The sequence below is a fragment of the Macaca mulatta genome, chromosome 12, assembly GCF_049350105.2.
Source record: "Macaca mulatta isolate MMU2019108-1 chromosome 12, T2T-MMU8v2.0, whole genome shotgun sequence".
Taxonomy (NCBI): Eukaryota; Metazoa; Chordata; class Mammalia; order Primates; family Cercopithecidae; genus Macaca; species Macaca mulatta.
The window spans coordinates 111796697-111820247 of NC_133417.1; the positions used below are offsets into that span (position 1 = coordinate 111796697).

The 23551-nt window shown below is 35.5% G+C and overlaps 1 protein-coding gene across 3 annotated transcripts in view; it reads left to right on the forward strand.

The window, feature by feature from the left end:
• ADAM23 (ADAM metallopeptidase domain 23) overlaps positions 1-23551 on the forward strand; it is a 172596-nt gene that overhangs the window by 88283 nt on the left and 60762 nt on the right. For all 3 annotated transcript variants that reach the window (XM_015110784.3, XM_001106619.5, XM_015110783.3), the window contains exons 5-10: positions 6159-6241; positions 7414-7477; positions 11444-11516; positions 12291-12364; positions 14404-14469; positions 21736-21807. In XM_015110784.3, coding sequence (XP_014966270.2) covers positions 6159-6241; positions 7414-7477; positions 11444-11516; positions 12291-12364; positions 14404-14469; positions 21736-21807 — 432 coding nt within the window. The remainder of the gene's footprint in view (positions 1-6158; positions 6242-7413; positions 7478-11443; positions 11517-12290; positions 12365-14403; positions 14470-21735; positions 21808-23551) is intronic.

Genomic DNA, 23551 nt, shown 5'->3' on the forward strand with positions numbered 1-23551 from the left:
GGCACGATCTTAGCTCACTACAACCTCTGTTTCCTGGGTTCAAGTGATTCTCCTGTCTCATCCTCCCGAGTAGCTGGGATTAGAGGCATGTGCCACGACGCCTGGCTAATTTTCATATTTTTAGTAGAGATGGGGTGTCACCATGTTGGCCAGGCTGGTCTCGAACTCCTGACCTCAAGTGATCCACCCACCTCGGCCTCCCAAAGTGCTGGGATTACAGGCGTGAGCCACTGTGCCCGGCCTGATATATATAACTTTTAAAAAACAAAAAAGCAGAAAAAATGTTGATTTAGCTTGTACCGTGACCTAGTTTAGGTCATAGTTGCTGTTCTAGGTACTAGATATGTATCAGTGAACCAAACAGATAAAAATTCCTGCCCTTGTGGGTCCTGTGTTCTCTTCTCACCTTTATTCTTTTCTTTATCAGTATAACTACATCACCCTTTTAGAATGTTCTTTGTGCTTTCCTTATCAAATCATCATCACAGGTCAGCTCAAGCTCCCTTCTAGGAGTGAAGGCTTTTTGGCAGCAGGAGAGCTTGGATTATGGTCTGTGGAGTAGGCCTCTGTGCGCATGGCTCCTGGCTGGGAGGTAGGGTTGATGCAGAGTGGAGGAGATTGGAGGAGTGCGTGTTCTGAAGACCTTGTCTAGTGTGTGAGTAAGGGAGGGTGGGCCCTGCAGAAGTCAATCAGAGTCTGGCCGAGGTGCTCTGTTGGAGCCAGGAGTGTTTTCAGACACACAGGTCTGCCTGTCTTCCATTTTCTGAGTGTTTCCCCACTTCTTTCTGCTTCCTTTCCTTTATTTTTCTCATTCCCTTTTCCTTTAGTAATATTTTAATGAAATTTTCAGACTATTTTTTAAATCTATTTTCCCTTCTTTTTTACTGCCTCTCAACTTGCCATAATTCAGTTTAAAAAAATCATGTTTGTGTTGTTTCTAACCAAAGAGTTAGATAACTTAAAGTTTGTATTTCCACTCCTATACTAAAAATGACTCTTTTACTTGTGTATACACTAGAATTTTTTCCCTAGTCTTTGAATTAATTAATAGCCAGTTTTTTAAAAACTTTCTTACCACTGCATAAATAATAAACAATTTAAGCAATAGCAAGGAAAACAAAACTATCCACACTAAATCACTTAAATTAGATCCAGGATTATCAGTTATTTGAATTTTGAGTATAAAGTTGAAATTATTATTAATCATTCAAAATATTGCCCTTCCTGGCAACATTCGGAGTATATTATAGAATATGTAAGGAGCCCGGGGTTAAAATATGCCCCAAGAAATCAAGATAGCAGATGACACTAGCTCCTCACAAAGCTATTTTAAGTTGGAATAGTATAATTTATATGAACTATTAAAAATTTACATAGCATTGGGACAGCCATACTGTTCTAATACTTTATTAAACTACTGCAAGAACATTTTCCCTATTAAATTTAATGAAGGTAAATAATTAAACAAATTATTTAATAATTTAACAAATTAATAATTTATGTGTTGGGGTCTCAAGTTCCCCAATTCTCCAAAATTATTATTTTTATTTCCTTATTCTGCAGTAGTCAAAATCAGGTATACATGTCCCATTATAGATATCTTTTTTCTATTTCTCATTTGTTATCAGCTCACTGATTATTAAAATAGTTTAGCATATCCTAGTAGTTGATAAGCTTGAAAAATTTAAAGATATGTATATAGAATAATCATTTGAGTATAATGTCAGTAGTTTTTATTATTATATTCAGAACCTAGATATCATAATATACACATTTTCTAGTTAAGGGCTGTGTAGTTTCTTTTCAAATGTTTATCCTGACCTGCAGGAATAGATTGAAAATATCAGTGTGTGGTCACTATGAATGTCCAGGTTTTTGGGAGTTTCATAAGCAATAAAGAACTGGCTGATGGAACTTTACCATGCAGATAAAATAGTTAGACACAAAGGTAGGGTAATTTTAAAAACCAAATTGAAACTATTGGTTCTGTTTCCACTGAAATGAGTAGAATCAAACACTTCCTGTTGTTATTACTATTATTATTATCATCATTATTATTTTTTATAGAGGCAGGGTCTTATTACATTGCCCAGACTGGTCTCAAACTCCTCCTGGGCTGAAGCAATCCTTCCTCCTTGGCCTCCCCAAGTGCTAGGATTACAGGCATGAGCCATGATGCCTGTCCAGTTCCTGTTATTAGATTAGTAACACCAGGGAACCGGATTTTTTTTCCCCTACAAGTTGTTATCACTAGAGTCACAAAGTTATTATCCCCAGCCGTTTCTGGTTAGGAAGTGTTTTTATAAGATGGACATGGCTTCAATGTGTCAGTATATGAAGAGGAAGCCTGGTAGGTTCCAATGGGATTCTGACCTTGGAAACCTTGTGGAGCAGAGTTATTATTTGAGCATGATCTGGCTTGTGGAGTGTTCAGCTGTGTGCAAGTAGCAGGCTGAGAAAGGTAGGGAGCATACTAGGATTTTTAATTTCCTGTGACTAGCCAATAACTTCCACTTATCAGATGCTCCGTTTTTGTTGAATTTAATTAACTGGCAGTTTTGGATCTGAAAATGCTGATGTCTATAGGGGTGCACAGAGACTTGTGTCATGGGCTGAATTGAGCCCATTTTGGTTCTCCTTTCTGCCATTTGCCACGTCACAGGTCTGTGACCCACTCCTAGGTGGTCAGGGCCAGCCCTCTTTAATTGTCTCAAGTCTTCCTGACTGGAGAAAGAATCATGGACTTGAGAACCTGAAGATGTGGGAATCAGTTTGTCCTTTTGTTATTTTTAGAAGAGCCTTTTGTACTTTGTTTCTGTCCCCATATGGGTATATGGAGACAGCAGTCACTGTGAGGTAATGGTTGGTGAAGATGGCCAGATTCCTGGGTGGTAGGCACCCCTGGAGCTGACTGTCCAAAGTCATGATTGCCAGTGCCCTCTAGAAGTGGGCTGCCTGTACTGGCCCACTACTGTTATGCTTGGCACCCAAGATGGATTGCTCCTTCTCTCTCAGGATTTATTTTATATGATATAACTCAAGATGTTACTTTGCCGTGGTCTGAAGTGTTACCAAATAATATTTGTCCATAATACTTTTTAAAAACTTGGTATAAATTTAGTAATAAAAATCTCAGAAAATCCTCTAATACCACTACTACTGATATTAAATTGGAAGCTACCAAATTGCTTATAATGCTTAATATAACTACACAATGTGGCTATTAAAACTTTCTTATGATGATTGGATATTGCCTGAAGTCTCATGTAAGGTTCAAAAAATGCAGTGATTCAAGGCCGGACACGATGGCGCATGCCTGTAATCCCAGCTACTCAGGAGGCTGAAGCACAATAATTGCTTGCATCTGGGAGGTGGAGGTTGCAGTGAGCTGAGATCATGCCACCGCACTCCAGCCTGGGCGACAGAGTGAGACTGTCTTTAAAAAAGAAAATAAAAGAAAAGCAGCCCTTTACTGTACACACACACATACATACAGTTGATCCTTGAACTGCACGGGTCCACTTATATGTAGACTTTTTTCAAGCAAACACAGTATTCGTGGGATGCAAAACCTGTGTGTATGTAGGGCTAGCTTTTCATATGTGTGGGTTTCACAGGGCCGACTGTGAGACTTGAGTATGTGCAGATTTGGGAGTATGTAGGGGTTCTGGAACCAATCCCTGACCGTCTAAATATATATTTATCTCTTTTTTCTCCCAATAACCCACCTAAAGAACAGTTAGGGAATAAAAAAGGATATGAACCCACCAAGACAAAGACAGGAGAAGAGAAAACAAGCAGGTGAGACGTAGCTATAAAATTTCAGGAGGTGGAAGGTGGATGAGGGTTGACTCTTACCTTTGAGCTTTTCATGCTCTGCTAAGTTCGTTTGGGGGGAAACCAAGAAGAAACAAGTCAACTTATGTCACTTATCCCAGAAAGGCAGAAATAAAAGCATCTGAAAAAAGAAAAACTGGTTGAAAGTAGATGTAGAGTAGTTAAGTCCCCAATTTACTGCCTGCCCCGTGCAGCCAGATAACCAGATAAGAAGTCGGGGACTTCCCTAGTCTGGTAGGAGCTCATGTATGGAGAAAAATGGAAAGGAGGGAATTCTCAGCTATATTTTATAAATAATAAATATTATTTTTATTATAAATATTCTTTTTATAAATAATAAAAATTATTGTTATTTATAAAAAATAGCTGCCCAGATCTGAAGTGCATAGTTTTCTTGATTAAAAGGCATCACAGCAGGAGGCTGAGGCAGGAGAATCACTTGGACCTGGAAGGCGGAGGTTGCAGTGAGCCGAGGTCACACCATTGCACTCTAGCTTGGGCAACAGGGTGAGACTCCGTCTCCAAAAAAAAAAAAAAAAGTGTCACAGAGTACCCAGTACAACAAAGGAGCAAAAATGCTTTAAAAAAAAAAATGGAGCAAGAAAGAAAATACAATAATTATTAGTGTCAGAGCTGTGAACAGTATTTGTGTACACATAAACAATATAGATTTAACTAAAACTGGTGATATGCATTAGAATGTATTGGGGATGAGAGAGATTTTCAAGATCCTGTATTAGGTAGATAATTTCTAACATGGAATTAGTCAGAACATAAAAATATAAACTTTCAAAAATATGTAGCCAAACACCAGAAGAAACAGCTTAAAACATTAAAAATGGTTGCCTTGGAGGTGGAGGGGAAAGAGGGACAAAGGAAACTGCTGTGTTTTTTTTTTTTTTTTTAATTTTTTTATTATACTTTTAGGGTACATGTGCACAACGTGTAAATTTGTTACATATGTATACATGTGCCATGTTGGTGTGCTGCACCAATTAACTCGTCATTTACATTAGGTATATCTCCTAATGCTATCCCACCCCCCTTCCCCCACCACACGACAGACCCCGGTGTGTGATGTTCCCCTTCCTGTGTCCAAGTGTTCTCATTGTTCAATTCCCACCTATGAGTGAGAACATGCGGTGTTTGGTTTTCTGTTCTTGAGATAGTTTGCTGAGAATGATGGTTTCCAGCTGCATCCATGTCTCTACAAAGGACATGAATTCATCCTTTTTTATGGCTGCATAGTATTCCATGGTGTATATGTGCCACGTTTTCTTAATCCAGTCTGTCATTGATGGACATTTGGGTTGGTTTCAAGTCTTTGCTATTGTGAATAGTGCCACAGTAAACATACATGTGCATGTGTCTTTATAGCAACATGATTTATAATCCTTTGGGTATTATATATATTACCCAGTAATGAGATGGCTGGGTCAAATGGTATTTCTAGTTCTAGATCCTTGAGGAATCGCCACCCTGTCTTCCACAATGGTTGAACTAGTTTACAGTCCCACCAACAGTGTAAAAGTGTTCCTGTTTCTCCACATCCTCTCCAGCACCTGTTGTTTCCTGACTTTTTAATGATTGCCATTCTAACTGGTGTGAGATGGTATCTCATTGTGGTTTTGATTTGCATTTCTCTGATGACCAGTGATGATGAACATTTTTTCATGTGTCCGTTGGCTGCATAAATGTCTTCTTTTGAGAGGCGTCTGTTCATATCCTTCGCCTACTTTTTGATGGGGTTGTTTTGATGGGACAAAGGCGAAAAGTTTCAAGATTTGATGGGGTTCCTTTGAGGGACAAAGGAAACTGCTATGTTTTTTTAAAAAAATAAAATTTGTAGTTATTATGTGACTTTGAAAACTACATTCATGTATTGTTTCTAAAATGTTTTAAAAGTTAATTTTTAAAGGTAAGAAAACAAGATATTGTATAGTTTTCCATCAAAAATGATTATAAACAAACTTTTGGAGTCTCTCTTCAGTCAAGTGGAAGTCCTTGTTCCGTAACAACATCGGAGAAGTACCTGTAGTCCTATAATACATACTTAAGAAATGTATGTTTTATTAATTACCTTGGTGTCATTGTTTTTTAAAGCCTTTTCTCCTTCATTCAATTTAATATACACATGCTTGTTATAAAAAAGTTGAAAAATTGCCTAGTCTTATTTGCAACTTTAAGAGGAGTTTCTAGGGTTGTTAATACAGTGCACATATATGCCCATCCTTGCATTTCTTTTTGCTTTATGGAAGCACCCAAAGAATTAATCATGATGCATAAAATACAACCAATCAACGAAACCTTCTGCTTTCCAGGGCGGAGAGCACTGTTACTACCATGGAAGCATTAGAGGCGTCAAAGACTCCAAGGTGGCTCTGTCAACCTGCAATGGACTTCAGTAAGTGGGAATGTCATTGGCATTTTATTCATTGACCCTTTCCAGTTTTCCTTTTATGGATATATATATTTTATATTTATATATTATATATATACTAAATATATATATATATATATTTATTTATTTATTTTAGTGACTCTTCTGTGCCAGTGCTGTGTTAGGGACTGCATATGGAGTGGTGCACAAGGAGGGCAATGTCCCTGTCCTCTTGAACACTTAGTGTTTGTAGGAGATTCAGAGATTAATCAAATGATTACATAGGTGAATGTTTAATTACCATTGTGCTAAGAGCTGTAAAGGGGAAGATAGGAGCTTGTGGAGTGGCAAAACCTAGTCCAGGAAGGTTTCCCAGTGGCATATTCCGGAGGCATGTCAGTTAGACCTACAGCTAGACTTGAGAGTCAGTAGCCCTTAGATCTAAGAAACTTAGACCTAACAGTAAGTTGGAGTTAGCCAGGCAAGGGTGGGTGACAAAGAGAGGAGTTCTCACATTGACCTAGGTGTGGGCTCTAACAAAACCATGTGTTGGCACCTTTTAGACCTGAACACAGTAGCACCTCATATAAAGACTTAGTTTTGGCCATGTGATGACAAAGAATCTTGAAACTTTTTGCCCTTTTATAAAAAACCTTATGTCCCTGAAAATTAAATGTAATTTGTGTGACATAGAGTCATACTGCTTGATGGCAATTTAGAATTTGTAAGCATGAAGATACCACTGTTTGCTTCTTCAGAAACAGATGGTTTTAGATTATTCTCATATTAAAGAACCTGTTTTCTTACAGATGATATTGAATTTGCATAACTAGAAGTTTGTATAGTTGTACATGGTTCTGGAATAATTACTTTAGAGACTGCCACTGAGTGAATAGTCATATCCCAGAGTAGTTTTCCAATCTATTTGTTGAATTTCAAACATCAGTTATATCAGGTGTAATTTGCATGTATTTGATGTATACTTTTATAATTTTTATAGCCTCCATGCTGCCTAATAGAGTGCTGGGGCCACAGTGGGACTCCATGCAGATATGTGAATTAAACTTGTGACAGTGTAAAGGGATTTGTTCAGTTATACTCTTTATTTTGAAGACACAATAATGAAGCTCACTTGCTATTTCTTGCCATTTCCTGTGTTTGTTTGTTCCTTCCTTGTGTGGTTTCTTTTGTGCTAGTGGCATGTTTGAAGATGATACCTTCGTGTATATGATAGAGCCACTGGAGCTGGTTCATGATGAGGTGAGTCTATGCCATCAGTTGCCTGATGGCGTTCTACTCCTCCAGCATCTTTGCCTTTGAGCAGAAAAGAGAAAAGAATGTAGATTTCAAAGTGCCTTTGTACGTGTTACCTTATTTCAAACTTAGAGTGGTACCCTCAGTTTTGAAGTTTAAGTCGCACATGCCAGGCCCAAGTACCAGTAAGGGATAATAAGAGGCATCAAACTTAGGTTTTCTGAAGCAAATCCTAGTCCTTCCCAGTCTATGAAAAGAGCGGGGAGAATATTTTGTTTTATACCAGCCAGCCTCCTTGCTTTAAACTAGCTTTCATAGAAGTCATTATACAAAAAAGATACTTGCACACACACACGTTTATAACAGCACAATTTGCAATTGCAAAAATATGGAACCAGCCTAAATGCCCATCAGTCAGCAAGTAGATAAAGAAAATGTGAGAGAGGGATACACACACACACACACACACACACACACACACCATGGAATACTACTCAGCCATAAGAAGGAATGAAATAATGGCATTCACAGCAACCTAGATGGAATTGGAGAGTATTACTGTAGGGAATTGGAGACTATTACTGTAAGTGAAGTAACTCAGGAGTGGAAAACCAAACATTGTATGTTCTCACTCATATGTGGGAGCTAGGCTGTGAGGACACAAAGGCATAAGAATGATACATTGTACTTTGGGGCGTTGGGGGAAAATGGAGGGTGGCGAGGGATAAAACACATTTGGGTACAGTGTACCCTACTTGGCTGTTGGGTGCATCAAAATCTCAGAAATCACCACTAAAGAACTTATTCATGTAACCCAACACCACCTGTTCCCCAAAAACCTATTGAAATTAGAAAAAAATAGCTTTCATTCTTAACTGTCATCTTTAGAAAATTGTATGACTATAAGAATGTTCTTAACTTTTATGAACCTGAAAATCTTTAGTGGGGAAATCTGTGAGCTGAACTATGATTACATTATAGAATACTTAGTTTTCTTTACAGATAGGGAGGAAAATAATGTTTAGAGTCATGCATAAACCAGTGATTTAGACAAGAAATCACATGCTCTAATAGTGTTGCTTGCTAATAGAATGCAGTCAAATTTAAAATTTTATGTATATTCAGTAAATATTGTATTAAGGGCTTACTACAAGCTGGGTATTATTTTAGGTTCTGGGGATACTTTGCTGATAAAATAGACAGAGACTGAGCCAAATGGGGCTTACACTCTATAGGGGCAGATAGGGATACACAGAATGAATAAGTAATTACATGTGGTATGTTAGATAGTGATACATGGTAAGGAGAAAAAGTGAAGCCAGGAAGGTGGAAAGTTAAATTTTTATATATACACGGTTCAGGGAAGGCCACCAAGAGAAGACAAGTGGTGAATGAAGAACTTAGGGAAATTAGAGAGCTGGAAGAACATTCTAGGAGATGAGCAAATACAAAGGCCTTGAGGCAGGAGTGTGCCTAGGGTGTTCGAGGAACTTTGAGGAACCTGACAGGGTTGGAGAGGAGTGACAAGGGGAAGAATAGGAGGAGATTAAGGTACTGAGAGTACGGAAGTCAGATCAGTGAAAAGAACTGAGGTGGTAAAATAATATTTTGTGACTGACAGAGTCAGAATATTGCAATATTTGATGGGGAACAGAAAACATTTTTTATCTTTAGGGATTTCAAATTTAGATAAAATTGGGCCGGGTGCGGTGGCTCACACCTATAATCCTAGCACTTTGGGAGGCCAAGGCGGCAGATCACAAGGTCAGGAGTTCGAGACCAGCCTGGCCAATGTAGTGAAACCCTGTCCCCACTAAAAATACAAAAATTAACTGGGTGTGGTGACAGGCGCCTGTAATCCCAGCTAATCAGGAGGCTGAGGCAGAAGAATCGCTTGAACCTGGTAGGCAGAGGTTGCAGCGAGCCGAGATCGTGCCATTGCACTCCAGCCTGGGCAACAGAGCAAGACTACATCTCAATAAATAAATAAATAAATAAATAAATAAATAAATAAATAGTGAAACAGCTAATAGTCATGTAGGCTACTGATAATAAAAGCTAAACAGACAAACTTTTATTGTCTTGGTTGTGGCAGTGTTTGTGTGAATATGGGGTAAATTTCAAAGTTGAAACAGAAAAGTTTTAAAGGGTTGGTGTGTGAGTAAACCTCTGTCATTTTTCAACTAGTAACTATAAAAATTATCAGATACTGAAGACAGCCCACTTAGATAAAGACATTTTGATTAAGTAACATGATATTTTTCTCACTCCAGTAAGGAAAGATAATCTGTGTACAGCAAAATTATTCAACTCATTCAGCAAAAACTCTGACTTTGATTTCTGGCTTTAATGATTAATGGCCCTGGTACCCTAAAAAAATCCACAAAGAACAAAACACAGAATCCCACATAATAACTATTTATGCTTCGAGTTTTTTAAATGTATAAAATGAGATAATTTTTTAATGCATTCATAGTGGGGTGATTTTGTAGATTTGATGAATTAATAAATGTAGGTGACAATGTCTATTAAACTGTCATAAGGATTTATAATAATAAAAATATAAAAAAGGATTTATAAATATAAATGTTGTTATAATGTTTAAAGCATTAGTTTTATGTTGATCATATTTGCTTATGATCATAGTATTCAGGGCCTGATTGTTACATGCAAATCGCCTTCTCTTTGCCTTCCTTCCTACTGCCTACCTTTTGTTTATGTAATGATTTGTCCTCATCCACACTATGGGTAGAAGAAAGGAATAGTGCTTGAAACTTTAAATTAGTCCGTTTTTAAAATTGTGTTGCTGATCCCATTGTTAATTTCATTACTGCCTTTTCACCTTTTACCAGAATTTAGAGCTTACTGTAATTAATTTTAGATATTTTGATGTTTAATTTGTTATTATTGATTTTAGTACGCTTTGCGATAAATCAAGTAATATGCATGGAATATTTCTAATGAGAATTCATGTTATCTCTCAAGTAATAAACGAATAGCAAAACTGTTATAAGTCTTATGTAACCTATTAAGTTTCTTTTTTATAACTTTTTCTGGTTATAAAACTAATATAGGAAATTTGGAAAAGCAAAACAAATACTTAAATAGTAATTATCCATTATCCTGTCCCCTGCAAAGATAACTTCTTGTCATATTTCAGAGTATGTTCTTCCAGTTTTCAATGATATAGTCCCATATATTTTAAAAAACAAATTGGACCATTATTTTATAATACAATTTTAAGACAAGGATATATCTCTCTGAGCCTCAATATCTTTGTTTGTAAAACAGGGATAAACCATGCACTATATGGGATCTTTGTCAGGACTAAATTAAGTAATGCGTACATTAACAGTACCTGGTACATACTATGCACTCAGTAATGGAAGCTAATAGTAATAAGAATAATGGTAATAGACATTCCTAAAAGCATAATTTCTAGGGCAAAAAAATATAAATGTTTTCACGTTTGTTGATAGACCTTGCTGAATTTCTCTCTCAAACTATGCTACCAGTTTCCTCTCGCCAGCAAGGTGTGAGAATGCTTTTGGCCTTGCAATGGTAATTAACTATGGATATCGTAATTTTTAAACTTCACCAGTTTTATGGCAAAAGTTGGTGCTTCATTTAAAAAAAATTGCATGTTGAAGGAATATGAAAGCATTCGGCATGTTTTTACATATTTATTGGCTTTTTGTGTTTCTTATGAATTTCCCATTTATAGCTTTGAAGAAAGCTAAGATTTAAGAGTAACCAAATAACACCATGCTTTTATCTAAACTTGGGCAGTTAGATGATACTCTTTTATGTAAAATTAAGATTTCAATAAGACATACTTTACACTTTTGATAGCTAAAAACTGACATATAAATATTCCCATTTTAGAAGGACGTTAGAGAAAGTTCTAACACTGTTTCATAGAGGCTTGTTCACATCTTGCTTTCTAAATTGCCTACAATTGTTGTGTTTCAGAAAAGCACAGGTCGACCACATATTATCCAGAAAACCTTGGCGGGACAGTATTCTAAGCAAATGAAGAATCTCAGTAAGTTTTAATTAAAATAGCGGTTATATTTTATGTAGTAGGAGCTGTTACTTGGTGGAGCTCAGTAGATATGCAGGCTTGTTGGAAGTGGAATTGGTCTGATATCTGGGGTGAATATCGTGGATCAGCACTGGAATGAACGGTGGCTCTCAGATAAAGAGGCATGGAGAGTCATTTCCAATGCAAAGACTAAAACATGAAGGCTGTGAGTAAAGCTGCCTTGGGAACCAGAAAGTGTGGCCAAATTTAGTAGAGTCATTTACAGTGAGGTTCATCCTGAAATTTTCCTGGCAGTTTGCTGCTCTTGAGCCAGCTTGGATTGCCTCCCTCTCAAGCTCTGCTCCAGACACATCTTTAGTGTGCTAATGTTGGCAGGAGCTTCTTTTGGATTGTTGGGGCATGTGATTTTATTTCTGTATATTACTGCTGGAAGTTTTTAATAATTTATGCAAAAGCTAATGCCATATATTATTTTGAATGCTAAAATGAATTAGACATAGTAGAATTCTCTCAAATTTTCAGATATTGTCAAGTGGTTATATGTCAAATATGCATTTTTTAATGAATCTTGAACATTATGTTTTCTTGATGTTTGGGGCAAAATTACATTTGAACCATCTTCATGGTCATGAGAGTGAAATATGATCAGTGTGCTTTTTTTTCACCTTAGTTTGACATATATTATCAGTGCCACTGTTTCTTCATGCAGTGTTTTAAAACATACTCCTATTGAAATAAGCATAAAATTTTGATACTAATTTTTCCATTCCACAGCTATGGAAAGAGGTGACCAGTGGCCCTTTCTATCTGAATTACAGTGGTTGAAAAGAAGGAAGAGAGCAGTGAATGTGAGTGTGGCATTGAGCCTTGGGTGGCGCTGTTTTACTCAGTGAAGTCATGTGCTTATCATCACACAGTATCTAAGTGTACCTAAAACAGTTTAGATTTTGGAGACTGTTGTTTAAAAATGAAAACAATAAACCAAAAAACCCAATGATTTGAGCCTTCTCAGCACACTGCTTTTTATTGATCTCTTTCTGTTAGTGATTCAAACTGATGACAGTAGTCTCTGAACCCTGATGTCATCTAAAGAATGTGTTGTTTTAGCTCTGTTTTCAAGGTGTTTTCTGATGATAATTGCAGTACGTTTTATTTTCTGTTTAAAGTACAGCAGACTTTTCTTTCTATATGGCTTATATAGTGTCATATAAAACATTTCTGTTAATAAAAAATGTAGGGAGAGGAGTTAGGTTTTGAAATGTTGGCTAATCATGCTTATTTATATTACTTTCAGATTAAAAATTCTGTTACACCAAACTTTAAAACTGTATGTGTTTTTCAGAACACAATGAATTTATTTGACTATTAGCAATATAACAGTTTCTAAATAAAAATCATATAACTGTATAATCAACTACTGTTATATACTTCACATGTATTGATAAACGTATGGGGGCTTTGTAACTGAAATTATGTTTCTGGTCTTTTCATAATAGGCTAGAAAGCTGTAATGATGGGGACTGTTTAGTAATAACATGGTGAATGCTATGTAACTGAGAATTAATTCCACAGCTTATACATATCATGGTAGTTTACTAGATAACTTAATGAGTAATTATAGTAGAAATCACACATTTTAGATAATGTTTTGCTGAGTGTATTTTTTTGTGAAAAAAAAATAGACCACCAGCCGTCAAAAACTTAGTTCCAGGTTAAATTGTCCTCCCTTTCATGAAACTCCTATTATGATAATTATGGATACATTTATTATATATTATATAAGTTATTATAAGAGTTCTTTTAGCTAATTCATAAAGATGTGGTTGGTAATAATAAGTTTTACAATGGCTGCTGTTCTTTCACTACAGTCCACTCCATCAAATATAAAGTGATCAATGACTATGTACATAAAGAAAAAAGAGCCACCATTGTAATTTTCCACCTATGAAAAAGAAAAGTCCAAATGAAGGCTAAAATACTTACTCTTAAAGGATTATCTAGTTAATTTAGAAGACTTTAGAATGTAGTAATTGCCAATATTTGTTCCTTTGAGAAGTTGAGCAGTTAAGAATTAGTGTATTATTTTTAGAATTTCACTCTAGTAAGTTAATATTTCTATTTAACTACATTGATACCTGTATCAGCTATACCTGGAAGTAATTATAACTTATGCTGTTCTTATTAAATGAGTTTTACATAGATTTTCATTGACATTTTAAGTAAGTATGAAAATCTTATCACATGTTAATGTGAAATTGAGATTTATTTATTTTAACAGAATTATGCTATAATTGTGCTCTAGAATATTTTTACATATAAAAACCATATACAAACAACATGGACTGTTTTCTTTTTTTTTTTTTTGAGACGGAGTCTTGCTCTGTCGCCCAGGCTGGAGTGCAGTGGCGCGATCTTGGCTCACTGCAAGCTCTGCCTCCCGGGTTTACGCCATTCTCCTGCCTCAGTCTCCCGAGTAGCTGGGACTACAGGCGCCCGCCACCACGCCCGGCTAATTTTTTGTATTTTTAGTAGAGATGGGGTTTCACCGTGGTCTCGATCTCCTGACCTTGTGATCCGCCCGCCTCGGCCTCCCAAAGTGCTGGGATTACAGGCGTGAGCCACCGCGCCCGGCCGTACATGGACTGTTTTCTATGTTGATAAGTAAGTACCTTAATAATAATATAATATAGTTATTTTCTAAATAATTATATACCCATATTTTATGATCACTTTTTAAAATTTGCCTGACCAACATTCTTCTAAGGTGTTTATAAAGTAGGCAGCAGAGAGTTGTTCTGAAACTGAGTCTTATCTACAACTTAACAGTGAGCGCTAGAGAGATTTTATGTCAGTTACCATTCTGACCATCTATTTTTATTTTCCATAGCCATCACGTGGTATATTTGAAGAAATGAAATATTTGGAACTTATGATTGTTAATGATCACAAAACGGTAAGAATATAGAGTCAGTGGGTGTTAGACCAGATAGCTTACTTAAGAAAGAATACATTTTACTTTATATTTAATCATTACTTTTTACTTATTAACCCCAAGATATTTAGACATGTTGAATGACTTGATTTATTTCTTGGTGTTTGGAGACTCCGAGTTTTACAGAATTTTCATAACTCTAAACTTTCCTTATGTTTAATAATTGTAATTAATAGATTTAACTATCTGGCATATTTTGTCTTCATTTAAAATTCTTATTCTCTACTTTTCTTCATCTATGTATTTGGTCATTGCTTTCTAATTTTATTCCATGCTTTTGTCCTGCTAGTATGTTATTTTTTCTTATTAGTTAATTATGATTATGGTAGATATAATTGTAGGAGGTAAACATATAAAATAAAGGTGTATCTAAAGTGAGTATCTTTGATGACTTATCATCTTTAAATATTGGAAAGATGAATAATCTCGTGTTAACTTCTGTGGAAGTAAAATGTGATGGAATATGTCATTTCAGTAACACTTAAAAGATATATGAAAAACATTCATTGTTCCTCATTTTCCCCTCTTGAAGATATAATAGAAACTCTGTTAACTATACTTAACCATTTCCTATATAAAATTACTTGCCTGAAGCCCAGAAGAGTCTTGGTCAGTAGGCTACATACTAGTACACCCAATCCTAGTGGTGTGCTGGTAAATTTTAACACCTAGCTCTCTTGATTTATAATGTTTGCTGATATCTGTGGTGTAAATATTGCCACCATAGCTGATTTCAAGCTATCAAAGTGAGATCACTGATAAGGAGTTAGGAGAGGATGTATCTAGTTGGCTGTTGTGATCTGATGGGAGCTGGCTCCAGCAACCACTGCCACATTCCCCAGACTGTTTAGGCCAGTTGTAATCTCTGTTGTAGTTATGTGATTGAACTTTAAAAGTTGTATACACTAAGGCAAAAAGTACTTGTTTTTATCAAAACAAAGTTGCACTTCTGAAAAGACTATATAGATGAGAATCTTTTAAAAATGCATAGAAATCAGGTATTGGTGACAAACTTATGATAGATTGGAACAAAAATTGAAATTGCTTTGCAAGTATCTTTAAGTCCTTGTTTTACTTTAAGGAAACCAAAATTAGATTAGTACATGATATGATAAGGTTGTGCTTCATGCTAAAATGATGTGAAATTCTAATTAGCAGACCCTAATCAGAGAAGGCCTTGAAATTATAAATTTAAAAAAATAGTGACTTAATTTATATTTAAACTTTTAAGTTCCTACTTTAATGGATGTTTTCCATTAACTATCAGTTTAATTGTGTTGAATATAAAGTTTTTCAATAGAATACCTCTGACTTTTGTATGCACATTTATTTTCTATTCCAGTTGCCTTTAAACATATTGCTTGAGATGTTAGTAAGAAGCAAAATTTATCAGAACACGTATAATTTAAGAGAGGTCCTTTTTGGTAGAAAGGAAAGCCAGATGCGTAGGCAGTCATTTTAGACAATAAAGGCTAAAATATGAGTTTCTGAAGGACTTTAATTTGCTTGAAACCCCAAGATAGTTTTTTTATCTGAATTATTTTTGTCAATTGGAACATTGAGATTTTTTTCCCAGCTGATTCTCAATCTTGAGCATTGTGGCATGTTGTGAAATTATGGCTTTTGAAGCCTAAACTTTTTTCAACATTCATTATATAAATACTTTTAGAGTAGTGGAAATAATAATTAAGATATATACAATGTCTTTGAATACACAAAGTACATTTTCAAATAGCTGTTAATCTGTAGAATCTGTTCTCAAACCTTTACTTGCAATTCCAAATCTCTTGTTCTACCATAATATATCAGGAAAGTACATGAAGCTATCAATCAAAAGAGCAAATCTCAGTAACTGTGCAAAATAGGAAACAGTTACTATTAACTGTTAATTACAATTAAACAGTTAGAGTTTTTTGGTAATTGTTAAAACAACATATTATTTGAATTTAGTTTTTAACCCTTCTCAATGGTAAACATTTAAATAACCTTATTCTTATGAATAATAAAATAGCACACTTCTTTTTTTTCTTTTTTTTTTTTTTTTGAGACGGAGTCTCGCTGTGTCGCCCAGGCTGGAGTGCAGTGGCCAGATCTCAGCTCACTGCAAGCTCCGCCTCCCGGGTTCACGCCATTCTCCTGCCTCAGCCTCCCGAGTAGCTGGGACTACAGGCGCCTGCCACCTCGCCCGGCTAGTTTTTTGTATTTTTTAGTAGAGACAGAGTTTCACCGTGTTAGCCAGGATGGTCTCGATCTCCTGACCTCGTGATCCGCCCGTCTCGGCCTCCCAAAGTGCTGGGATTACAGGCTTGAGCCACTGCGCCCGGCCTCACACTTCTTAAAATACTATTTTATATGTAGAAAATTTCTACACACTATGTCACATGTTCTGTGATAAAGTTCCTTATTTAGGCTATCACATCTTTTAAGGGTAAATTTTGATCATTCATTTTATTATTGTTAGTATTATTATTATTGTTACTATTTTGAGATAGGTTCTCACTCTGTCACCCAGGCTGGAGTGCAGTGGTCCAATCGCAGCTCAGCGCAACCTGCGCCTCCCCAGCTCAAGTGATCCTCCCATTTCAGCCTCCCAAGTAGCTGGGACTATAGGCGCATATGACCATGCCTGGTTATTTTTTGTATTTTTTTTTTTTTTTTTGTAGAAACTGGGTTTCACCATATTGCTTAGGCTGGTGTTGAACTCCTGGACTCAAGCAATCCCTCTGCTTCAACCTCCGAAAGTGCTGGGATTGCTGGCATGAACCACCATGCCTGGCCTATTATTATTATTAAAATGGGTGAGAAGTAGGCTTGATATGGTCATCTATTTTTGAAACAAGAAAAAAGAATTGTAATTTGTACTGATAAATTTAGAGGGAATAGATGTTTAAAAAGAATAAAAAGGCTGCTTGTGGTGGCTCACACCTATAATTGCAGGTGGACTTTGGGAGTCCAAGGCAGGTGGATCACTTGAGGTAAGGAGTTCGAGACCAGCCTGGCAATAGTGAAACCCCATCTCTACTTAAAAAAAAAAAAAAATATATATATATATATATATGTATTTATATATATATATATATATATATATATATATATAAATATATATATAAAAAATTAGCTGGATGTGGTGGTGTGTACCTGTAATCCCAGCTACTCGGGAGGCTGAGACAGGAGAATTGCTTGAACCTGAGAGGTGGAGGTTGCACTGAGTCAAGATTGTGCCACCGCACTCCAGCCTGGGCGACAGAGTGAGACTCCGTCTCAAGAAAAAGGAAAGCTTTTATTTTTAAGTGGTAATAATGCCTAAAATGGAAATTACCTAAGATTTCTAGTAATTAAAGAAATAGTACTTCTTGGCAGATAGAACTAAATATATTCCTTTTGAAGCTTTAAGACAAAGTTACATTCTAATCCATAATAGTCCCAAATACACATGTCATTTTATAAGAATTTTTTTTTGAGAGCTGAAAAAAATGTTTTTGAGGTATGCTTTCTATGAGATGAAGGTTGTTTTTAAATTTGATTGCCACTTGGTAGTATATCAGAACTTATGGGATCAAAGTACTTAAATTCATATGTTGAAAGTCAAACCAAACTAAAATAATTAATACATATGTTTCTGAATATTTGGAGATTTGCTGCTGGGCTTTAGGATAATCATTTTACTGAGAGTACTTATCTTACAATCTTTATACTGTATGATCCAGAATAGTTATTTTGATAATTCTCACCTTCGAGTTGAAAATCAAATTCTAATTAATTTTTTTTCAAAAGACAGTTTTCTTAAGGATTGCATGTGTTCAGGAAGGAAAAGCAAATTTTCCAGTTTAAATAAAGATTGTTTTAAACTGATCAGAAAATGTGAAAGTAAGTTTTATCATAAATGGTGATTGCATATTTTTCTTTATATGCAAAATTAGTTCTAATTCACGCAGGAAATAGAAACATTCTGCCTACACTTGCATTGAAGCTTATCCCTTTAATTCAGAGTGATTTAACATTGGCTGTCTGAAAAAAAATGCAGATATCTTATTTTTAATAGGTGTCACATTATCAGTGGCTTTCCATTAGAAAAGAAAAATCCCTCAATTTGGTAAAAAGCATCTTAGTACCTGGCTGGTAGAACCTCATTTGCAAGCCCATTATAGCCTTGATAAGAGTCTGCAAACATGTCTTTGAGCCGCTTAAGTTAAAAATAAATATTAAAAACCTTATTCTAATAGAAAATTAGTTGAGATTTTTAAAGTGCATGAAAAGCAAATGATTTGCTACCGTTTTTTGCTACGTTCTTAACTGTGCATCAATAAATGTAAATATGTGAGGATAATTTAAATATTTTTCAATTTAAACCTCACTTGGTTTTCCTTACTTAAAAACCATTACATTTTGTAAACACCTAACAAATGTTGAGTTCTCATTAATAATCATGATTTGTTAGGAATATACATGAACTGTTTAATAGGAATTGTTAACTGAACCAGCTTACCTCCTCTCTCAACCTAGAGACTAGAAGGATTTAAATTCTAGCTGTGTGATCTTGAGTAAATTATTTGGGGTTAGCAAATAGTTGTTTCAGGAGAAACACTTGCAGTTTCTACTAAACCCTAGGTGTCCAATTAAATGGCACTTCAAGTTAACAAATCTAGTGGTCATTGTTCTGTCCTTGTCTTACTCTCTCAGCGGTATTGGACACAGTTGATTACCCTCTTTTTTTGAAAATTTTGTTTCATCTCTTGGCTTCTATGACACAGTGGCTCTCTCACCTCACTGGCTATTTCTAACAAATCTTTAAAATCTGACATCTTGAATTATGTGAGTGCCCCAGGGCTTGGTTCAGGGCTGTCTTCTGTTTCTTTACTGTCTACCTAAGTAACAACTTCCAGTCTCAAGTCTTTAAGTGGGATCGTGACTTTAAATTCGTTACTCCCTACTTTTAGCTCTAGCCCTCTAAATTCTGTGCTCGTGTATAGAACTGCCTGTTTGACATCTCTACTTCAGTATCGATTTGAATAGAACTTCTGAATCAGAACTCTTAGTTGCCTAGTCCTAAACTTCTCTTCTCTTAGTCTTTCTTCTTATTGTAAGTGGCACCACAATCCCCCATCTATTTAAGTTCAAGTTCACAACCTAAAAATTATCTTTTAATTCTCTTTCTTCACCTTCCACATCCTATACATCATCCAGTTGTGGGAGCTCTACCCTTATAGTGGTTCTTGAATTCACTAACTTCTCTCTACAGTTGTTTAGCCTCCATTATCTCTTACCTGGACTATTGCAGTAGCTTCCCAACAGGTATCTCTGCTTCCATTCTTGGCACTCTCTAATTTACTTAACAATGGCAGGTAAAATAATTTTTCTAAAAAGAAAATCAGAGGATTGAAAATTACAAATATGAAATAAATTTAAAACATTACACTTTGATAGACTTTTAAAAGACCTCATTTTATTAATTTTTAAAACTTGAAATGTTTTAAAACTTGTCATGTTTTCCATGATCATTATACTATAAAAAGAAATCTCAATAAAATAGCAAATACTCAGAAGCAAAATAAAATTCATTTTAATAGGTGGATAACACCACTGCATTAGAAGGATATATATCAACTAATATTTTTTCTTTCAATCCACAATTCAGTGGAACTAGAACATTTTCATCACCCCAGAGGAACTTAATGTTAATATTTTTGCTTTTACTCTTAAGTGTATCTTGGAAAATTTTCAGCTTGTGGAATTTGCTAGGTAACTTAAAATGCTGAGCTATCTATAGAAACTTCTTTACGCCAAGTTTACAGAATGTGTTAAATGCCTGAATAATTTTAGATTGATAGGATGTTTTATGACCCAGTTGTATGCACACATTTACAGTTTACTTTAAAAGAACACAAATACAGACAATTTGGGTCAGATTATGATGTACAGTAGCAGCAGTAACATGAACAGTAATAGTAATATTATACCAACAGTTATGTATTAATGAATGCTATAATACTAATAGCAGAATATTTATTTAGCATTTATTATGGGTAATCGTTTCGTTGTTATAAAAAATAAACATTAGATACGTAAACATTGAGATATGTATATTCTTTGTTTAAAAAACATAGAGAAAGAATGAAATGAAGGGAATCTGACAAAGTTACAGGGTGCGAATGGGCAAATAAAAGAATTTTCTAATGTAGAAATATTTTGAATCTTTATGAAAGATGCATTATTTTCATAATTATAATTGAAGATAAATGTCAAAGACTTGTGCAAACCGGAATCAGTGGTTTTAAGTAGGTTTTTTTTTCCTTAGTGTTGTAGAAACAACAGTAGCCTCATGGACCAGTAGAGGGCATGATCTTCCTATGGTAGACTTCAGTTTTCAAATGTCATCTTAAAGACATACTAAGCAAAGTGTACTACTCCTTGCTTAAATCGTAGCCCTCCAGATGTCATTGTAGAATTACTCTATTAATTTACTTTTCTTTATTTCTTAAATAAACATAAACAATCATAAACTCTCAGCACACTTCATTTTTACTTTTTGTCTTCTCTTTGTGTTGACTTTGAGCAGTCAAAAGCAAATAGCTTCATTTGGAGGAGGCATTCCTCTGAAAGGATACACTAAATGCCTGGCAAATGCTGTCCATATCATGGACAGTATCTAAAGTGCTGAACAAAGACATTTTCTTGATCTGTGCGTGGCCTTGAATTTAAAGTGAGAAAAGTGGGTTAAGCCGTTTGTGTGAGCTACAAAATGTTATTTCAATGAAAACAAAAGGATTGAATTTGTAGATGTTAAGACGAAATTAAAAACTTACTTTTTTAGGTATAAAGCTTCTCATATTGATTTCTATAGGCCCTTACTATTATTCAGAACATGATAGGTTTTGTTGTTTTTGTTTTTGTTTTTTTTGAAAAAAATGTTGTAAAGACACGGATCTCACTGTGTTGCTTAGGCTGGTCTCAAACCCCTGGCCTCAAGCAATCCTCCAGCCTCCACCTGCCAAAGTGTTGGGATTACAGTTGTGAGCCATGCTGCCCAGCTAACATCATGTTTTAGATAGTCAAAGTTTTGCCACCTAACAGAGAAATAACACCACCAAATCCAATATACTGCAAACTAAATTATATATTTTTAAATCAATATTTCTACTATTGCTGAGATATTTCTGCTTTTACAGAATTTTGAAATTTATTATTCACTTATGATTTGGCAGTGACTGGTATATATTTCCCCCCTAGTATAAGAAGCATCGCTCTTCTCATGCACATACCAACAACTTTGCAAAGTCCGTGGTCAACCTTGTGGATTCTGTAAGTATCCCAGTTTTCTTGAATTTGTGTGCCAAGATGGAATGGTTTATCTCTGTTTGCTTACTTGTACTTTTGGTATTTCTTGAGCAAATTTAAAAATACAATCCTGAAACTCATCTGGCTAAGGAATTATAGGATGGTCCACTTGACAGAGTAGTGCTCTGAGAGTTTCAGATGACTGAGTTATTCCCGGAATCCCAAAGGTACATTAGTGTTGCTTCTAAGTCATGTCTGTACATTATTGCCCCCAACCTATGGAGGACAAAAACAGTGGAGAAATAGCTACCAAAATCTATTTGCTATTATACTTGGCAAATGAGACTTTTTAAAGAAACAATTGGGCTTTTCTTAAATATATGGTGGTAACAATGGATTGAGACGGAGTATGTTTGGAGAATATAGGTAATACAAAAAAAAATTTTTTTAAGGACACAAATATATTTTCTTAGTGTTCCCATTGATGTGATGTTTCACACTTGATTTCTAGATGATGGAAATAAGTGCAGTCCCCAAATACAACTAATTTGGAATAATAAAGTATAATAACAAAGACTTCTAACTGTACAAATCTTTAATATTGATATGTTTTCCTCCTTATTTTGTGAATTACAGAAAATGGTTAAGGTTTTCTTCCTTTTTCCTGTCTTAGGTTAGAACTCTATAGATATGAACATTATACATTATGTTCCAATGAATAATTCAGTTGACTAGTCAGAAATTAAATATAGAATACTACTTCATATGTTGTAATATAAAGTGCTATTTTGCTCAGCTAAATATATTTTTATCTGGTATTTTATTGTGTGTTCCCTCTTAAATGGGGGAAAAAACCCACCATTTTTTATAAATTGCCAAATATCTAAATGATATTTATTTACTCCAAAGAGCTGCCTTCTTTTCTGCCTTTTAAGCAGTCCACAAACCTCCAATCATGTAAATACTCATAACACACATATGTTATGTACCTGGTGGGCACAGCTGCACAAAAGTATAACATGAGTGGATGTACATCGAGTATCTCATATAGAGTTAGGATTGTACCTCAGAGCCAATTTACACCCCATTTATTAATTTTCTTTAATTTCAGCTCTTGTCTGTCTTCTCAGAGGAAAACCACAAGTGAATATGGAAAAGAGAATCTTAAACACATCTTTTCCCCTGCAAAAGCTGTTTACTTGGTAGCATCTCTGAATTAGTTGTTTCAAGATGATTGAATAGAATCATGTCATGCAAAGTGTAGTTTTTATTTTGGGTGACCACATAAGGTTCTGAAACTGACCATTGATTTTTAAAAGACATTACATTTAACCTGTTTTTGTTGTAAAGTCATTATATAATAGCTTCAATTTGATTTAGGCATAATGGTGTTCCCCTTCTTCAGTGTGTTCAAAGATCATCCATCTTTTTTTTTTTTTTTTTTTTAAGACGGAGTCTTGCTCTGTCCCCCAGGCTGGAGTGCAGTGGCACGATCTTGGCTCACTGCAAGCTCTGCCTCCCAGGTTCACACCAATCTCCTGCCTCAGCGTCCGGAGTAGCTGGGACTACAGGCGCCCGCCACCACACCTGGCTAATTGTTTTGTATTTTTTAGTAGAGACGGGGTTTCACCGTGTTAGCCAGAATGGTCTCGATCTCCTGACCTTGTGATCCGCCTGTCTTGGCCTCCCAAAGTGCTGGGATTACAGGCGTGAGCCACCAAGCCCGGCCCATTGTTTTCTTAATTAGTTTGAAAATAGGGCAAAATGA